General features: G+C 43.7%; 1 protein-coding gene across 1 annotated transcript in view; it reads left to right on the top strand.

Annotated features, from left to right (window-relative positions):
• LOC105535463 (zinc finger protein 562) overlaps positions 1-19,055 on the top strand; it is a 25,738-nt gene extending 6,683 nt beyond the window's left edge. Inside the window, exons 2-7 of the mRNA XM_011974566.1 lie at positions 10,512-10,665; positions 11,904-11,992; positions 13,231-13,357; positions 14,682-14,788; positions 17,462-18,488; positions 18,809-19,055. Coding sequence (XP_011829956.1) covers positions 10,641-10,665; positions 11,904-11,992; positions 13,231-13,357; positions 14,682-14,788; positions 17,462-18,394 — 1,281 coding nt within the window. The 5' untranslated portion in view covers positions 10,512-10,640 and the 3' untranslated portion in view covers positions 18,395-18,488; positions 18,809-19,055. The remainder of the gene's footprint in view (positions 1-10,511; positions 10,666-11,903; positions 11,993-13,230; positions 13,358-14,681; positions 14,789-17,461; positions 18,489-18,808) is intronic.
• The last annotated feature ends 854 nt before the right edge of the window (positions 19,056-19,909 follow it).

Here is a 19,909-nt window from a genome sequence, read left to right as displayed (position 1 = left end):
AAAAAAAAAAAAAAAAGAAAATGAGTTGTCTGTAAATGTGTAGATTTGTATTTAGGTTCTCTGTTCTCCTCCATTGATCTCTGTGTGTGTGTGTGTGTGTGTGTTTTGGTTATGATAGCTTTGCAGTGTATTTTGAAGTCAGGCAGCGTGATGATTCCAGCTTTGTTCTTTTTGGTCAGTATTTGTTTGGCTGTGTGAAGTCTTTTGTGGTTGCATATAAATTTTAGGATTTTTTTTCTATTTTTGTGATGAATGTCATTGGTATTTTGATAAGGGTTTCTCTTAATTGTAAATTGCTTTGGGTAGTATTGTCATTTTAACAATATTCTTCTAATCCAGAAGCATGGGATAGCTTTCCATTTTTTCTGTATCCTCTACAGTTTGTTTCATCAGTGTTTTACAGTTTTCCTTGTATAGCTCCTTCACACTTTTAGTTACTTTTTATTTTCTCTTTTTTTCATAGGTGGAATCTCATTTTGTTGCCCAGGCTGGAGTACAGTGGTGCAATCGTAGCTCATGCAGCAGCCTTGAACTCCTGGGCTCAAGGGGTCCTCCTGCCTCAGCCTCTTTTGAGTAGCCGGATCTACAGGTGTGTGCCGTCATGCCTGGCTAATTTTTTTTTTTTTTTTTTTTTTTTTTTAATAGAGACCGAGCCGTGCCATGTTGCCCAGGCTGGTCTTGAACTGCTGGGCTCAAGCAGTCCTCCCACCTCAGCCTCCCAGAATTCTGGGATTACAGTTGTGAGTCATCTGCCTGGTGCTGGCATTTTATAGTCTTTGCAGCTATTGTAAATGCGATTACTTCCTTGATTTCTTTTTTAGATTGTTCACCATTGGCGTATATAAATGCAACTGATTTTTTGTATGTTGATTTTGTGTCCTGAACCTTTACTGAATTCGTTTATCAGTTCTAACAGGTTTTTGGTGGAGTCTTCAGGTTTTTCTAAATATAAGATTGTGTCAGCTGAGCATGGTGGCTCATGCCTGTAATCCCAGCACTTTAGGAGGTCAAAACAAGAGGATCACTTGAAATCAGGAGTTCAAGGCCAACCTGGGTAATATATTGAGGACCCCTCTGCCCCTAATCTCTAAAAAAGAAAAAAAAAGAAAAGTTAGCATTGTCACACATGCCTGTGGTTCTAGCCATTCGGGAGGCTGAGGCAGGAGTATCACTTGAGCCCAGGAGATCAAGGCTGCAGTGAGCTGTGATCACAGCTGCACTCCAGCCTGGGCAACAGAGGGAGACCCTGTTTCTAAGGAGAAAAAGGTCATGTCATTGGCAAACAAGGCTAATTTGGCTTCTTTTGTAGTTGGGATGCCCTTTATTTGTTCCTCTTGCCTCATTGCTCTGGCTAGAACTTCTAGTGTTATGTTGAATAAAAGTGGTAAAACTGGACATCCTTGTTCATTCGAGATCTCAGAGGAAAGACTTTCAGTTTTTCCCTGTTCAGTATGATGTTGGATGTGGGTTTGTCATATATGACCTTTATTATTTTGAGGTATATTCCTTCTGTACACAGTTTGTTGGGGACTTTTGTCAAAAAGGGATATTGAATTTTATTGAATGGTGTTTCAGCATCTGTGGAAATCTCATATGGTTTTTGTTCTTGGTTCTGTTAATTTGGTATGTCACATTTATTGATTTGCATATGTTGAACCATCCTTGTAAATCTAGGATGAATTTCACTTGATTGTGGTGAATTATTTTCTTAATGTGTTGAATTTGGTTTGCTGGTATTTTGGTGAGAATTTTTGCAGGTATGTTCATCAGTGATATTGGCCTGTATTTTGTTGTTGTTGTTGTTGTGGTCTTGTCTGGGTTTTGATATGAGAATAATACTTACCTCGTAGACTAAGTTTGGAAATATTCTCTCCTCTTCAATTTTTTTTGAGGAGTTCAAGTAGTGTTGGTGTTAGTTCTTTAAGTTTTCGGTAGGATTTAGCAGGGAAGCCGTCAGGTCCTGGGCTTCTCTTTCATGGGATTCATTTTGTTGTGGCTTCATTCTTGTTATTGGTGTGTTGAGGTTTTCTCTTTCTTCATGGTTCGATCTTGGTAGTTGTATGCACCCAAGAATTTGTCCATTTCTTCCAGGCTTTTAAATTTGTTGGCATATAGTTTTTCATACTAGTTTCTAATGATTGGCTGTATTTCTGTGGTTTCTGTTCTGTTTTCTTTTTCATTTTTTATTTTTTTTGGTCATTTTTTTTCCTCTTAGTCTAGCCGAAGGCTGATTTTGTTTATCTTTTCAAGTAATCAACTTTACGTTGTATTGATCTTCTGTATTGTTTTTTATTCTCAACTTTGTTTATTTTGGCTCTGGTCTTTATTCTTTTGTTCTACTAATTTTGAATCTGGTTTGTTTTTGCTTTTCTAGTATCTTAAGGGGTATCATTAGGTGTTTTTTTTTTTTTTAATTTTTCAACTTTTTTCTGTACCTGTTTATTGCCATAAACTTCTCCGCTAGTACTGCTTTTATCCCATAGATTTTGGTTTGTCAACATACCAAAACCAAAACAATGTTCCATTGTGTAATGTTTTTGTTTTTTTGGGATGGAACTTTGTTCGTGTTGCCCAGGCTGGAGCGCAATATTGCGATCTCGGCTCACTACAACCTCTGCCTCCGAGGTTCAAGCAATTCTCCTGCCTCAGCCTCCCATAGCTGGGATTACAGGCATGCGCCACTACGCCTGTCTAATTTTGTATTTTTAGTAGAGACGGGGTTTTTCCATGTTGATCAGGCTGGTCTCAAACTCCTGACCTCCGGTGATCCACCCGCCTTGGCCTCCCAAAATGTTGGAATTACAGGCATGAGCCATAGCACCCAGCCTCTTAAATTCTTTTGGTTTTTTCTTTTCTTTTCTTTTCTTTTTTTAGACAAGCTTGCTCTCTCTGTGACCTAGCCTGGAGTGCAGTGATGCGATCATGGCTTACTGCAGCCTCTACCTCCCATGCTTGAAGCAATCCTCCCACCTCAGTATCTGGCTACTTTTTGTACTTTTTAGTAGAGACAGGTTTTCATCATGTTGCCCAGGCTGGTCTTGAACTCCTGAGCTCAAGCCATCTGCCTGTGTCGGCCTCCCAAAATGATTTCCTTTCTTTAAAATTTCCCTAGGTCACTGCCTCCTTTTCAGCACTAGATGGAATCTTAAACCCGGGTTTGCTTCTGTTCTACAAACAGTCAAGAATACTGCCCATCCAGAATTGGGGAGTCCCAAAGGGCATATCCCAACGATGTGGGAAGGCTGGCTGTGTGTTCTGCCCAGGGACCTGTGTAGAATACCCCTACAGTATGCTGCACCTGAACAGCCACTCTGATTTGACTTCTCCTTTGGCCAAGTTAGAAAACAGAGTTTCCAGGGCTGGGGATAGTAGTCCTGCCTCCCTTCTTTGTCCCTGGATGTCCTCAGGGATGTTTCTCCCTTTAGATACTTGTGTGATGCTTCCTGTGGGTTGAGACAGGGAGGGACTGATCTTTTACCAGGAAACCTAAGATGGTGGAGAAGGTGGTTGTCCACCTTGATCTCAGTTTTTTCCAGTGTAGAAACTGTGAATTGGTAGAAATTTTCCACATTCTTGGTGCTGAGCAGATTAAGGAGAAAGGTGTCGTGGATATGGAAATTTGATTCTCTTACCATCTCCTTGGAGTTTTTTTCACTTCTTTGTAGCCACAGAAACCCTTTTTTTTTTTTTTTTTTTTTTTAAATAAGACAGAGTCTTGCTCTGTCCCCAGGCTGGAGTGCAGTGGTACAATCTTGGCTCACTGCAACTCCGCCTCCTGGGTTCAAGATTCTCCAACCTCAGCCTCCTGAGTATCTGGGACTTCAGGCACACACCACCACGCCCAGCTAATGTTTGTATTTTCAGTAGAGACGGGGTTTCACCATGTTGGCCAGGTTGTTTTTGATCTCTTGACCTTGTGATCCACCCCCCTCGGCCTCCCAAAGTGCTGCAATTACAGGTATGAGCCTCTGCCAGCTACTTGGGAAGCTGAGGCAGGAGAATCACTTGAATCACACAAGAGAATTCATACTAGCAGAGAAATTGAAATGAATGGCATGAAAATGAGATTGCCTTTCCATGTGTCTTACTGTCCATGACGGCTTGTGGCCTCTCAGTTTCTGTGGTTGAAAAGTTTAATTGCTTTTAAAATTCCCCTAAGTAGAATTTTCCCTCTATTGTAGTAAGAATAGCATGGGAGAGGAGTGAGGCCTGGAAAAGTGGACCGTGCAGTGGATGTTAGGATGTTAGGATGTTATATTTAATCCCCATGGTAAATATAGAGGAAATATCAATAGAATATACACAAAATGAGAAGAAAAAAATACATCACTACAAAAAAATTAACAAAAAAAGCAGTAATTTCGAAAATGACGGACAAAAAAGCTGTAAGACATACAGAAAACAAGTAACAAAGTGGCAAAGTAAGTCTTTTTTATTGGTAATTATATGAAGGGTTTATGAGTTAACTTCTTCAATCTAAGGGCATTATTTGGCAAAATGGATTAAAATACACAATCCAACTGTATATTTTCTTTCACTGTTCATTTTGGTTTGGTTTTTTGTTTGTTTGTTTGTTTTTGAGATGCAGTCTCACTCTGTCGCCCAGGCTGGAGTGCAATGATGAGATCTCGGTTCACTGAAACCTCCACCTTCTGGGTTCAAGCAATTCTCCCTGCATCAGTATCCCGAGTAACTGGGATTACAGGTGCCCACCACGACGCCCAGCTAATTTTTGTATTTTTAGTAGAGAAAGGGTTTCACCATGTTGACCAGGCTGGTCTCGAACTCCTGACCTCAGGTGATCCACCTGCCCAGGCCTTCCAAAGTGCTGGGATTACGGGTGTGAGCTACCACGCCCAACTGTCCTTCACTTTAGATCTAAAGACAAAAAAGGTTGAAAGTTAAATAATGGAAAAAGATAATTCCATGCAAATAGTAACCTAAAGAGAACTTGGCTGGATGCACTAATATCAGGCAAAGTAAACTTGTTGTCAAAAGCTGATAGAAGAGACAGTGAATGACAGTACATATTAATAGAAGGTAAAATTCATCAAGAAGATAAAAAAGGTATAAACATATGTATCAAACATCAGAGCCTAAAATACATGAAGTAAATATTGGCAAAATTAAAGGGAAAAATAGACAGTTCTGCATAACAATTGGAGACCTCAATGTACCACTTTCAATTTAATAGGTAGGACAGCCACCCAATAATATCAAAAAGGAAAGAGGACAAGTTGGCTCTAACAGGCACAACCCACCCAACAACAGAAGAGAACACATTTTCCTCAAGCATATGTGGAATAGTTTCCAGGAGAAACCATATGTTAGGCCACAAAACAAGTCTTAATGAAATGTGGAAGACTGAAATACAAAGTACCATTTCCAAACACATAGAATGAAACAAGAAGTGAAAAGCAGAAGGAAAACTGGAAAATTCACAAATATGTTTGTTTGTTTGTTTGTTTGTTTGTTTTGTTTGTTTGTTGGTTGGTTTTTGAGATGGAGTTTTGCTCTTGTTGCCCAGGCTGATGTGCAGTTCCGCGACCTCGGCTCACTGCAACCTCTGCCTCCTGAGTTCAAGTGATTTTCCCACCTTAGCCTCCTGAGTAGCTGGGATTACAGGCATGTGCCACCACCACACCCAGCTATTTTTTTGTATTTTTACTACAGACAGGGTTTCCCTATGTTGGTCAGGCTGGTCTCTAACTCTCGACCTCAGATAATCCTCCCGCCTTGGCCTCCCAAAGTGCTGGGATGACCGGCATGAGCCACCAAGCCCAGCCCACAAATATGTTTTATTATAAGCAACACACTCCTTACCAACCAGTGGGTGAAGCAAGAAACCATAAGGGAAATTGGAAAACATCTTGAGAAAAATGAAAACGAAGACATGGCATACCAAAATTTATGAGATGTTGCTGTGGTCTAAATTTTTGTCTCCTCAAACTTGCATATGTTGACATCTTAACTCCCAAAGTGATTGTAATAGGAGCTGGGAACTTTGGGACGTGATGAGGTCATGAGGGCTCTGCAGAATGGGATTATCCCCTCACAGAAGACACCCCAAAGAGATCCTATGCCACTTCTGTATGTGGTTACTTCAAGAAGATGGCTGTCTGTGAACCAGGAAAAGGGCCTTCACCTGATACTGAATCTGACTGTACCTTGATCTTTGACCTAATCTCCAGAACTGGGAGAAATAAATTTGTGTTGTTTATTAACCACCAGCCTGTGGTATTTTGTTATAGCAGCCTGAATGGACAGATACAGTGAAAGCAGTGCCAGGAGGGAAATTCATAGCAATAACTACTCAAATTCAAAAAGAAGAAAGATCTCAAAGATTAAGTTAAGGAATTTTTCACAGGATTCAATTTAAAAAGAAGAGTGCTGGAAAGGATGTAAATTAAATAACATATGAGTTAAGCAAAAAGTTTCAATATCCAGCTACAAGGCATTCTAGAATGAGAGAATAGAAAAAGCAAATGGGAAATTACTGAAAGAAGTAATGAGATTTTTTTTTTTTTTGAGATGGAGTCTCACGTTGTCGCCCAGGCTGGAGTGGAATGGTATAATCTCCACTCACTGCAACCTCCACCCCTCCGCCTCCCGGGTTCAAGTGATTCTCCTGCCTCAGTCTCCTGAGTAGCTGGGAATACAGGCATGTGCTACCACACCGAGCTAATTTTTTGTATTTTTAGTAGAGATGGGGTTTCAGCGTGTTAGCCAGGATGGTCTCGATCTCCTGACCTTGTGATCCACCCGCCTTGGCCTCCCAGAGTGCTGGGGTTACAGGTGTGAGCCACCGCTCCCGACTGGTTTTGAACTTCTGACCTCAGGTGATCCACCTGCATTAGCCTCCCAAAGTGCTGGGATTACAGGTGTGAGCCACCACACCCGGCCCTGAGAAACTTTTCAAAAACAGCAGAAACCCAGAAGTCCTTAGATCACATATATGATTACATTCATGGGCTAAACAGTGCAAGAAATGTACAAGATAATGTTGGAATGTTCCATCTCAGAAAAAAAAAAAAAGAACAACAGCTACAGTGGTGGAGGCTGCAGTGAACAGAGATCATGCTACTTGTCACCCCAGCCTGGGCAACAAGAGTGAGACTCTGTCTCAAAAAAAAAAAAAAAAATCTACACAACCAGTGTGATGATTTTTGGAATGTCAGGAACATTGAGGACTATATTTTGGAAGTGAACAGAAAGGAGAATTTATGCAGTCTGGAGGCCATGAGTGATTGTAGCTGTTTTTTCTTTTTTCTTTTTTGAGACAGAGTCTTGCTCTGTCTCCCAGGCTGGAGTGCAGTGGCGAAATCTCGGCTCACCGCAAGCTCCTCCTCCCAGGTTCACACCATTCTCCTGCCTCAGCCTCCCGAGTAGCTGGGACTACAGGCGCCCACCACCATGCCCAGCTAATTTTTTTTTTTCTTTTTTTTGTATTTTTAGTAGAGACGAGATTTCACCACGTTAGCCAGGATGATCTCGATCTCCTGACCTCGTGATCCACCCGCCTCGGCCTCCCAAAGTGCTGGGATTACAGGCGTGAGCCACCGCACCCGGCCAATTCTGGCTGTTTTTTCAAATTGGCATAGAGATAAGGCGATTATCTACATTAGTTGTATACCAAGTGCCAACTGTTGTGTTCATTCTTTTCAGTAAAGATACTACATTTAGAACAACAGCTGGCCAGGCCCGGTGGCTCACACCTGTAATCCCAGCACCTTGGGAGGCCAAGGCGGGCAAATTACTTGAGGTCAGGAGTTCAAGACCAGCCTAGCCCATATAGTGAAACCCCATCTTTACTAAAAATACAAAACTTAGCCACTCATGGTGGCACACGCTGTAGTGCCACCTACTCGGAAGGCTAAGGCAGGAGAATCGCTTGAACCCAGGAGGCGGAGGTTGCAGTGAGCCAAGATTGTACCACTGCACTCCAGCCTGGGTAACAGAGTGAGACTCTGCTCCCCCCGACAAGTAAAAAGGACAACAGCTACAATTGGGGTGACCATGTGATTAAGTTTATGGTAGTCCAGTCATTCTCCAAGATCCATGTGACTTCTGCACAAGGCGGAGTAGTGTGTTTAATGATAATGAAGATGTAGTGAGTTTCATGACCCTGGGGTCTTTCAAGTCCTTTATGGTGACATTATTCTTTGCAGTTCCACAGGAAGGTTTCACTTCTAGTTTATTATCTTAGGGGATGGGGAATTCCGAATGCCTTTAGTTTTCATTTTCTACCATAATGTTCCTCGCCTTACTAATCAGATAGCCAATTTTAGGGATGCTGCTAGTACCCAAAAATTCATGTATTTCAATTATATATTCAGGAACTGGGGAAATAATCATGGAAGGGGTCCATAGTTCAAGTGGGCCCTCAATAAGTACAAGTGTTAAGTCACCATCTGCCACCTGACTACCATAAGCTTCCACTTTGGTAGTGGCCCACAGTGGTCTTTTGGGTCCCCAGAATATGGCGTCAGCTCAAGGCCACTCTCTTTATTGTCTATATTTTCTTTTCTTTTCTTTTTTTGAGATGGAGTCTCGCTGTCTCCCAGGCTAGAGAGCAGTGGCGTGATCTTGGCTCACTGCAAGGTTCAAACAGGTTCAAACAATTCTCCTGCCTCAGCCTCCCTAGTAGCTGGGACTGCAGGTGCATGCTGTCACGCTCAGCTAATTTTTTTGTATTTTTAGTAGAGACAGGGTTTCATTGTGTTAGGCAGCATGGTCTCGATCTCCTGACCTGTGATTCATCGCCTCAGCCTCCCAAAGTGCTGGGATTACAGGCGCGAGCCACTGCACCCGGCTCTATTTTCTTTTATTCTGAGACGGAGCCTCACTCTATGTCCCAGGCTGGAGTGCAGTGGCGTGATCTCGGCTCACTGCAATCTCTGCCTCCCGGGATCAAGCAATTCTCCTGCCTCAGCCTCCTGAGTAGCTGGGATTACAGTCACGTGCTGCCATGCCCGGCTGATTTTTGTATTTTTAGCAGAGACGGGAGTTTGCTGTGTTGGCCAGGCTGGTCTTGAACTCCTGACGTCAGGTGATCTGCCTGCCTCAGCCTCCCAAAGTACTGAGATTACACTTGTGAGCCACTGCGCCTGGCCATCTTTTGAATATTTTAAATTCTGTTCTTCAGTCATCTTAGGTACATAATGAAGTTATCAATAACACGTGGCTGGTGACTGCTGAATTGTTCTGTGCAGGTCTGAACTGTCTTCTGGTCATCCTCGGGGGTAACAGCATCCACAGGAGATCAGGCTGTAGGATTAAATATCAGACCAATTACTAGGATTATTTGAATGTAGGTTTTTTCCAGTATTAAATAGAGGTAATGGGCCAGGCATGGTGGCTCATGCTTATTATCCCAGCACTTTGGGAGGCCAAGGTGGGAGGATTGTTTGAGCCCAGGAGTTTGAGACCAGCCTAGGCAACCTGGTGAAACCCTGTCTCTACTAAAAATACAAAAAAGTAGCCGGACCCAGTGGTGTGCACCTGTAGTCCCAGCTACTTCGGGGGCTGAAGTGGGAGAATCACTTGAGGACGGGAGTTCGAGACCAGCCTGGCCAACATAGCGAAACCCTGTCTCTAAAATTAGCCAGGCATCGGCCAGGCGCGGTGGCTCACGCCTGTAATCCCAGCACTTTGGGAGGCCAAGGTGGGCGGATCACTAGGTCAGGAGATTGAGACCATCCTGGTTAACACGGTGAAACCCCGTCTGTACTAAAAATACAAAAAAATTAGCCAGGCATGGTGGCGGGCACCTGTAGTCCCAGCTACCCGGGAGGCTGAGGCAGGAGAATGGCATGAATGCAAGGGGCAGAGCTTGCAGTGAGCAGATATCACGCCACTGCGCTCCAGCCTGGGCGGCAGAGCAAGACTCTGCCAAATAAATAAATAAATAAAAATTAGCCAGGCATCATTGTGCATGCCTGTAATCCCAGCTACTCAGGAGGCTGAGGCCTGATAATCGCTTGAACCTGGGAGGCAGAGGGTGCAGTGAGTCCAGATCATGCCACTGCATTTCAGCCTGGACAACAGTAGGACTCTGTCTCAAAATAACAATAATAATAATAAAATAATAAGGCTTGATGATGCACACCTGTGGTCCCAGCTATTCAGGAGGCTGAGGTGGGAGCGATCACTTGAGCCCGGAAGGTCTAGGCTACAGAGTGCTGTGATTATGCCATTGCACTTAAACCCGGGCAACAGAGTGAGACCCTATCTCAATAGATAGGTTCATAGATAGATAGAGGTAATGATAGCTATTGGGAAGGATGGTTATGATAAGTGAGCACGTATATGTAAAGCTACCAGAGCTACTTCTGACACACTAGTCCTCAGTAAATGTCAGTTGCTGTTATTAATGCTATCATTACTGAGTGGTGATACCAAGTGTACAGTTTTTGGTGGCTTTCACATCTGTCACCTGCAGAGAGAAATCTGATGCGTAATATTCAGTGACTTATGTTTGATGCTTATTGTTTGGTGATTGGTGTGAACAGGACCTCAGATAACCCTGTACAGAGAAGAATGGGATTGCCTCTATTCACCTAGATTCGTAAGCTGTCCTGAGGCGATCTTGGCATCAAGGAAGACAGCATTGAGGCACACCTCACCATCAGGTTCAGAGGATGTCAGCCATTGATTTGTCCCTTGGTAAGTCCTTGTTGATGCTCTTTTTCAGAGATTCTGCTTTAGGTCGCCCTCTACAACATAAGAGTCCAGTGAGCTGGGCCTGAACAGGTATGCTGCTTTTTTTTTTTTTTTTTCCTTCTTCTTCTAGATGGAGTTTTGCTCTTGTTGCCCAGACTATAGTGCAAAGGCGCGATCTCAGCTCACCGCAACCTCCACCTCCTGGGTTCAAGCAATTCTCCTGCCTCACCCGCCCAAGTCACTGGGACTACAGCCTAATTTTGTATTTTTAGTAGAGACGGGTTTCTCCATGTTGGTCAGGCTGGTGTTGAACTCCCGACCTCAGGTGATTTACCCACTTTGGCCTCCCAAGTATTGGGATTACAGGCATCAGCCACCGTGCCCGGCCGCTGCCAGTTCTTTTACAAGGAATTGACGTGAGACACAGAATGCTGTTTTATTATATTTATATTTATTTATTTTTTTGAGACAGAATCTTGCTCTGTCACCCAGGCTGGAGTGCAGTGGTGTAATCTTGGCTCACTGCAACCTCTGCCTCCTGGATTCAAGCAATTCTCTTGCCTCAGCTTCCCAAGTAGCTGGGACCACAAGCACGCATCACCTTGCCCAGCTAATTTTTGTTTGTTTGTTTGTTCTGAGACGGAGTCTCACTCTGTCACCCAGGCTGAAGTGCAGTTGCATGATCTCAACTCATTGCAACCTCCACTTCCCAGGTTCAAGCAATTCTCTGCCTCACCCTCCTGTAATTTTTTTTTTTTTTTTTTTAGTGGAGACGGGATTTTGCCATGTTGGCCAGACTGGTCTTGAATGCCTGACCTCAAGTGATTTGCCAGCCTTGGCCTCCCAGAATGTTGGGATTACAGGCATGAGCCACTGTGCCCAGCCAGGATGCTGTTTTAGAATTCAGCCCTGGTTTGTGTGCCTTAGGAAATGCTACATAAGCTTCATGAGTATTACTACTATGGGCAGATAGAGAGTCACATTTTTCAGGGTGTAAGTTTTCTTGTAAAATGAAACTATTACCCTTTACCCAACAGGCAGCTCGGCCCACATCTGCTTTTCTGGGTCTAGCTGACACAGGACTACTATGGCATTTCATGGCAGTGTTGCGTGTGTGCAGTTTTCTCGAGTGTGCAGGAGTATATGGGAATTTCAAGCTAGGATGGAATGACTTCTAGGCATGAGAATGTGGTTAGGATGGGCAGCTCTGGCTTCTCATTGCCTTCTTACTTTTCCACTAGGGTTTTTTTCCAGGGAACCAGTCTGCCCTTTTGAAGAAAAGACGAAGGTAGAAAGGATGGTGGAGGACTACCTGGCAAATTCTTATCAGGTAAACAGACAGTGTACCATTATACAAAATGACATACTTACATCCAATAGACACATTTCCTTCTAGACAGACTCATCTCCGGAGTTTTCTTAGAGCAAATGAAGCCTTACTCAAGGACTGAGTCCCCAGATGAATTTCCCCAGGAAATGAAATCTCCTGTACATAAAGTGTTAACTTGAAAATCATCCCGGTAACTCAGTAATTACTACTTAAGCATGACTTTCATGGTGCCAACTGCATCTTTCTTACATGGCTGGGTGGGGTGACAGGTGATAAGGCAGATGAAAGTGTCCTTTTATCAAATAATTTGTTTACTCATCAGCATTTATCAGGTATCTGCAGTGTGCTCAGGAGTGTGCTACATAGAGACCAATGGGACAGGAAGAGCTCCTAACCTGGTTGTGCTGAGATAAAGTGTAAGCAATGTGCAGTGACTCATGCCTGTAATTCCAGCTATTCAAAAGGCTGGGGTGGGAGGAACACTTCAGCCCAGGAGATCGAAGCTGCAGTAAGCAGCAATTGTGCCTCGGCAACACAGTGGGACCGTATCTTTATATGTAAATAAACAAACAGATTGGATAGATAGATAGATGCTAGATAGATAAAAATTCATGTTTAGGAAGTAGTGTTCTAATCAAAAATTAAAATTCTAAAATTTTTAAAAAATATTAAAAATTAAAAATAAATAGATCAGACAAAAAAGATTTTAAAAAATTTTTATGAAGTGCTGTTCAGATGGGCAAGGTGGCTCACGCCTATAATCCCAGCATTTTGGGAGGCCAAGGTGGGCGGATCACCTGAGGTCAGAAGTTTGAGACCAGTCTGGCCAATGTGGTGAAACCCCATCTCTACTAAAAGTACAAAAATTAGCCAGGCATGGTGTTGTGTGCCTGTAATCCCAGCTACTCGGGAGGCTGAGGCATGAGAATCACTTGAACTTAGGAGGTGGAGGTTCTACTGAGCCGAGATTGCGCCATTGCACTCCAGCCTGGGCAAAAAGAACAAAACTCTGTCACCAAAAAAAAAAAAAAAAGGGGGGGGAGCTGTTCAAGGCATATGCCTGTAGGAGGTCAACCTTGAGTGTTTAGACACAAGAGCTCCTGAGACATTAAACCCTGGAGTAGATCATGGGAGACCTGAGAACCACGTATAAGTGAGTATAAGGTTCCCCTTCCTCATTCTCCAGTGAGCACTGGTGGAAGTGTTCATTGGCTCAAACCAGCATGTGTTTGATTTAGGATTCAGTAACGTTTGATGATGTGGCTGTGGAGTTCACCCCAGAGGAGTGGGTTTTACTGGACACAACTCAGAAATACCTTTACAGAGATGTGATGCTGGAGAACTACATGAATCTGGCCTCTGTGGGTAAGTAACATCACTTTGCTTGGCATGGTGGCCTGCACCTGTAGTCCCAGATACTTGGGAGGCTGAGGTGGGAGAATTGCTGGAGCTTGGGAGTTTGATGCTAGCATTGGCAACGTTGTGAAACCTCATCTCTAAAAAAAAAATCCTAAAAATAAAGACTAGGCCAGTCATGGTGGTTCACGCCTGTAATCCCAGGCTGAGGTGGGCAGATCACGAGGTCAGGAAATCAAGACCAGCCTGGCTAACGCGGTGAAACCTTGTCTGTACTAAAAATGCAAAAAATTAGTCGGGCACGGTGGCACACGCCTGTAGTCCCAGTTACTCGGGAGGCCGAGGCAGTAGAATCACTTGAACCCAGGAGGGGGAAGTTGCAGTGAGCTGAGATTGCGCCACTGCACTCCAGCCTGGGCGACAGTGAGACTTCAACTCAAAAAAAAAAAAAAAAAAAAGATTTTTAAAAATCCACTTTTCCTCAGAAGATTTAAGCTATTTTTCTCAGACTTTCAGATATCTCTGACTTTTATTTTCCATCTAGTCAAACAAAGCTACCTGTTCTGTTTTTTGTTTGTTTTTTTAGACGGAGTCTCGCTCTGTCACCCAGGCTGGAGTACAGTGGCACAATCTCTACTCACTGCAAGCTCCGCCTCCCGGGTTCTTGCCATTCTCCTTCCTCAGCCTTGCGTAGCTATTCTGTTTTTTTGTTAAGTTTATTATTTTGATATATGCTCTTTATCCTGATCTTTCCTACTTTCCTTTCCTGATAATCTTCTCTTCCTGTTCCCCATCAGTTGTAGTTTTCGCAGAAACAGTTTGTAATAAACTATCTAAACACATCAGTTGTGTAATAAACCCCACATCCTTATAGCCAAGTTTTTGACATACCAAAATCCTCAAGGTTCTCTTGCTTTTATTTTCTTTTTCCTTTTTTCTTTTTTTTTTTTTTTTTGAAATGGAGTCTCGTTCTGTTACCCAGGCTGGAGTTCAGTGGTTCAATTTCGGCTCACTGCAGCTTCCACCTCTCGGGTTCAAGTGATTCCCCTGCCACAGCCTCCCGAGTAGCTGGGACTACAGGCACGCACCAACATGCCTGGCCAATTTTTTTTTTTTTTTGTATTTCAGTAGAGATGGGGTTTCACCACGTTGATCAGGATGGTCTCGATCTCCTGACCTTGTGATCCACCCGCCTCGGCTTCCCAAAGTGCTGAGATTACAGCCATGAGCCACCGTGCCTGGCCTGTGGCTTTTATTTTCTTATTGTGTTTAATTTGAAAACAAAGACAAATGACTCATTTTAAACTAACACATTTCTTCTCTAAACCCTTAGATTTCTTTTTCTGCTTAACTTCAGAATGGGAAATACAACCTAGAACCAAACGGTCATCACTTCAGCAGGGTTTTTTGAAGAATCAAATATTTACTGGCATACAAATGGTAAGATTCATGAGGGATATTTCTTTTTTTCTTCTTTTTTTTATTGAGACAGAATCTCGCTCTGCCAGGCTGAAGTGCAGTTGCATCATCTCAGCTCACTGCAACCTCCAACTCCCAGGTTCAAGCGATTCTCTCGCCTCAGCCTCCCGAGTAGCTGGGACTAAAGGCATGTGCCACCACGCCCAGCTAATTTATTGTATTTTTAGTAGAGACAGGGTTTCACTGTGTTAGCCAAGATGGTCTTGATCTGACCTCGTGATCCACCTGCCTCAACCTCTCAAAGTACTGGGATTACAGGCGTGAGCCACCGTGCCAGGCCATGAGGGATATTTCTTAATTTCCTCTCTCAGAAAAGATTGAGAATTCCATTCTAGAAAATCAGCCCAGTTAGTGGTGTGGTTTACATCTGTAATCCCAGCTACTTGGGAGGCTGAGGTGGGAGCATCATTTGAGCCCAGGAGTTCAAGACCAGCCTAGGCAGTATAGCAAGATCCCATCTCTGATTTTAAAAAGAGCCTGGATGTGGTGGCTCATGCCTGTAATCTCAGTATTTTAGGAGGCAAAGGTAGGTGGATCACTTGAAGTCAGGAGTTTGAGACAGGCCTGGCCGGCATGGTGAAATTCCATCTCTACTAAAAATACAAAATTAGCTGCGTGTGGTGGTGGGCACCTGTCATCCCAGTTACTCTGGAAGCTGAGGCAGGACAATCACTTACTCAGAGGCACAGGTTGCGGTGAGCCAAGACTGCACCACTGCATTCCAGCCCAGGCGACCGAGTGAGACTCTATCTCAAAAAAAAAAAAAAAAAAAAAGAGGGAAGTCAGAAAAGAAAGTGAGTCCTGTAATCCCAGCACTTTGGGACGCCGAGGTGAGTGGATCACTTCGAGACCAGCCTGACCAACATGGTGAAATTCTGTCTCTACTAAAAATATAAAATTAGCCAGGTTTGGTGGCGGCACTTGTAATCCCAGTTACCTGGGAGGCTGCGGCAGAATTGCTTAAACCTGGGAGGTGGAGTTTGCAGTGAAAAAGAAACAGCACAAATGAGAGATACTTGAGAGAGAAGTAGCCTGCACTGTTGAGGGAGCAGGGTCTCTGGAGAGAGTCTGAATGTGGTGAATTTTGTGATGTTCCATACCTGTGTAACTTGTCACTTCAAAATACCGACAAGTACACATTCCCACATATGTAACTAGACATTGAGGATTTAAACAGTTTCATGAAAATCTACACAATTTGGCTGGTTGCAATGGCTGACGCCTGTAATCCCAGCACTTTGGGAAGCTGAGGCAGGAGAATTGCTTGAGTCTAGGAGATCAAGACCAGCCTGGGCAACAGGGAGACCCTGTGTCTACAAAAAACAAAAAGTTAGCCAGGCATGTTGGCATGCATCTGTAATCCAGGCTCCCTGGGGGACTGAGGCAGGATGATGGCTTGAGCCTGGGTGATTAAGGCTGCAGTGAGCTGTGATTGTGCCGTGGTACACAGCCTGGGTGACAGAGTGAGACCCTGTCTCCAGCCACCCCCAACAATCAAAAAAAGACAGTGTTTTTGTTTGTTTGTTTGTTTGTGTTGAACAATTAGAGCTAGTGGCATAGAATTCTGGCAAGAAATCAAGAGGGTAGGAAATGAGACCATGGAAGAAAAATTGTAAAAATTAGATTTATCTAAGTAGGCTGACTTGGCAGCTCATGGCTGTAATCTCAACAGTTTGGGAGGCTGAGACATGGTGTTTCTTGAAGAGTTTGAGACCAGCCTAGGCTACATAGCAAGACCTTGTCTCTATAAAAATAAATTGAGGCCGGGCACGGTGGCTCACGCCTCTAATCCCAGCACTTTAGGAGGCTGAGGTGGGCAGATCACAAGGTCAGGAGTTTGAGAACACTCTGGCCAACATGGTGAAATCCCATCTGTAGTAAAAATACAAAAATTAGCTGGGTGTGGTTGCACATACTACTCGGGAGGCCCAGGCAGAAGAACCGCTTGAACCCAGCAGGCGGAGGTTGCAGTGAGCTGAAATTGCGACAGTTCACTCCAGCCAAAGTGTGAGACTCCATCTCAAAAATAAATAAATAAATAAATCAAAAGATTGGCCAGGCGTGATGATGCATGCCTATAGTCCTAGCTACACAGGAAGCTAAGGCAGGATGATCACTTGAACCCAGCCAGGCATTTGAGGTTACAGTGAGCCATGATCACAGCAGTGTACTAAAGCCCAGGCAATGGAGCAAAACCCCAACTCTGAACAAAGTGAAACATGCCATGCATGGTGGGTCATACCTGTAATCTTACCTCTTTGGGAGGCCGAGGCAGGCAGTTCACCTGAACTCAGGAGTTTGAGACCAGCCTGGGCAACTTGGCAAAACCCATGTCTACAAAAAAAATAGAAAAATTACCCAGTGCGGTAGTGCACAACTGTATTTCCAGCTACTCAAGAGGCTGAGGCATCAGGATCACTTGAGCCTGGGAGGTGGAGGTTGCAGTTAGCAGAGATTGTACCACTGTACTGCAGGCCGGGAGATAGAAGAAGACTGTCTCAAAAAAAAAAAAAAAGAAAATTAAACATGAAAAAGTAAAATAATAATTGTCATCAAAATAATGTTTATGTGTTCAGATGGGTGAAATCTCTTTATATGTCTGAAAATGTTTTAAATCCTTTATCCCCTCCTCAGCAGACAAGAAACTACAGTGGATGGAAACTCTGTGAGAATTGTGGAGAGGTCTTCAGTGAACAGTTTTGCCTTAAGACACACATGAGAGCTCACAATGGAGGGAACACTTCTGAGGGTAATTGTTACGGAAAAGACGTCCTCAGTGTGCACAAGGAAGCCTCTATCGGACAGGAACTTTCCAAATTTAATCCATGTGGAAAAGTCTTCACCTTAACTCCAGGCCTTGCTGTACATCTTGAAATTCTCAATGGAAGACAACCATACAAATGTAAGGAATGTGGAAAAGGCTTTAAGTATTTTGCAAGCCTTGATAATCACATGGGAATCCACATTGGAGAGAAACTCTGTGAATTTCAGGAATGTGAGAGAGCCATCACACCTTCCTCACACCTAAAGCAGTGTGTAGCAGTTCATACTGGAAGGAAATCTGAAAAGACTAAGAATTGTGGGAAATCCTTCACTAATTTTTCTCAACTTTCTGCACATGCGAAAACTCATAAAGGAGAGAAGTCCTTTGAATGTAAAGAATGTGGAAGATCCTTTAGAAATTCCTCATCCTTTAATGTTCACATTCAAATTCACACTGGAATAAAACCACACAAATGTACGGAATGTGGGAAAGCCTTCACTAGATCAACTCACCTTACTCAACATGTAAGAACTCACACTGGAATAAAACCCTATGAATGTAAGGAATGTGGCCAAGCCTTCACTCAATACACAGGCCTTGCTATACACATACGAAATCACACTGGAGAGAAACCCTATCAGTGTAAGGAATGTGGGAAAGCCTTCAATAGATCTTCAACGCTTACTCAACATAGAAGAATTCACACAGGAGAGAAGCCTTATGAATGTGTTGAATGTGGGAAGACCTTCATTACTTCTTCCCATCGTAGTAAACATTTGAAAACTCACAGTGGAGAAAGGTAAATGCAAGATATGTGGGAAGGCATTTCTGTATTCCTCACCCCTAACGTTCACCTGCAAACTCATACCAGAGAGAAACCCTTCGTATGTAAAGAATGTGGGAAAGCAGGCCGGGCGCAGTGGCTCACGCCTGTAATCCCAGCACTTTGGGAGGCCAAGGCGGGTGGATCACGAGGTCAGGAGATCGAGACCACCCTGGCTAACACGGTGAAACCCCGTTTTTACTAAAAATACAAAAAATTAGCCCGGCTTGGTGGCGGGCACCTGTAGTCCCAGCTAGTCGGGAGGCTGAGGCAGGAGAATGGCGTGAACCCAGGAGGCGGAGCTTGCAGTGAGCTGAGATCATGCCACTGCACTCCAGCCTGGGCGACAGAGCGAGACTCCGTCCCCTCCCCACCCCAAAGAAAGAAAAAGAATGTGGGAAAGCATTTGCTGTTTTCTCATGCCTAAGTATGCATGAAAGAATTCACACTGGGGAGAAATCCTATGAATGTAAGGGTATGAGTATTACCATTTAGTCCATTGGTTGCCACATTTAATTATTGGCAGTGCAGAGATCATGAGATTTGTCCTAAATGCCTTGCGGAGGTTGTAATGGCTCATGGATTGGCCTTAGATGCCATCCTGAGGGTCTGAAATTAAACCTACAGGTTCTGAATACAACTTCATGGTTGCCTGAGTCTGGGCATCTGTGAAGAAGGGTCATGGATGGTGAGGTCAGTACTGCAGGCTGCCTCACATTAGTGATTAGATTCCTAAGATCATAGCGTTAACAAGTTCTGTACGAGATACATCATGCAGATTGATCCCAGCCCCTGTTGGTTAGTGGCTGCCAGTGTGGCACATTTATGTCAAAATTTACCAGAAGCCAAGATGTAGGCCCCAGAAGTGGATTGTTAAAAAGATGCTCCTCCAAGGGACTCTTCTGTTCCCACGGATCCTGCAGAGCATGGCAGGTATGAAACCATCCTTAACTGCCAGTGCACTTTCATAGCTGATTATTTCTCTGTCCCCTTCTTTTTACAAGAAGTGTGACAACCTTGCCTGTTCTGTTCTATCCTCTCTGTCCATTTTAGGTGGCACAATGTAAGTGGCAGTGTGTCTTCTAGTATAATCCAGTCTCTCTTCTCTCTTCTGTTAAGATGACTGATACAGTCCATGAATCCCACTCATGATCTCTTTATCAAGTAAATGATTGTTCAGCCACACTTTGAGGATTCTCTTCAGTACAAGTTTTCTAATTTTTGCAGTATGGATAGGCTGAGAATTTTCCAAATCTCCAGGTTCTGGTTCCTTTTTCCTTAACTATTTCTTCTGCAATTCAGGTCTCCTCTTTTGCATTTTTGCCGAGACCAGCTCTGTGGTGGAGACCCTCAACCAGCGGCGCTAGAGGAATTAAGGCACAGACACAGAACTAGAGTGCAGAGTGGGAATCGAGGCTGACAGCCTTCAGAGCTGAGAGCCTCCAACAGAGTATTTACTGACAGTAAGCCCGTGATAAACATTATTTCTATAGAT

The sequence above is a fragment of the Mandrillus leucophaeus genome, unplaced genomic scaffold (assembly GCF_000951045.1).
Source record: "Mandrillus leucophaeus isolate KB7577 unplaced genomic scaffold, Mleu.le_1.0 Scaffold1463, whole genome shotgun sequence".
NCBI lineage: Eukaryota > Metazoa > Chordata > Mammalia > Primates > Cercopithecidae > Mandrillus > Mandrillus leucophaeus.
This window is presented reverse-complemented; position numbering and strand designations above follow the sequence as displayed.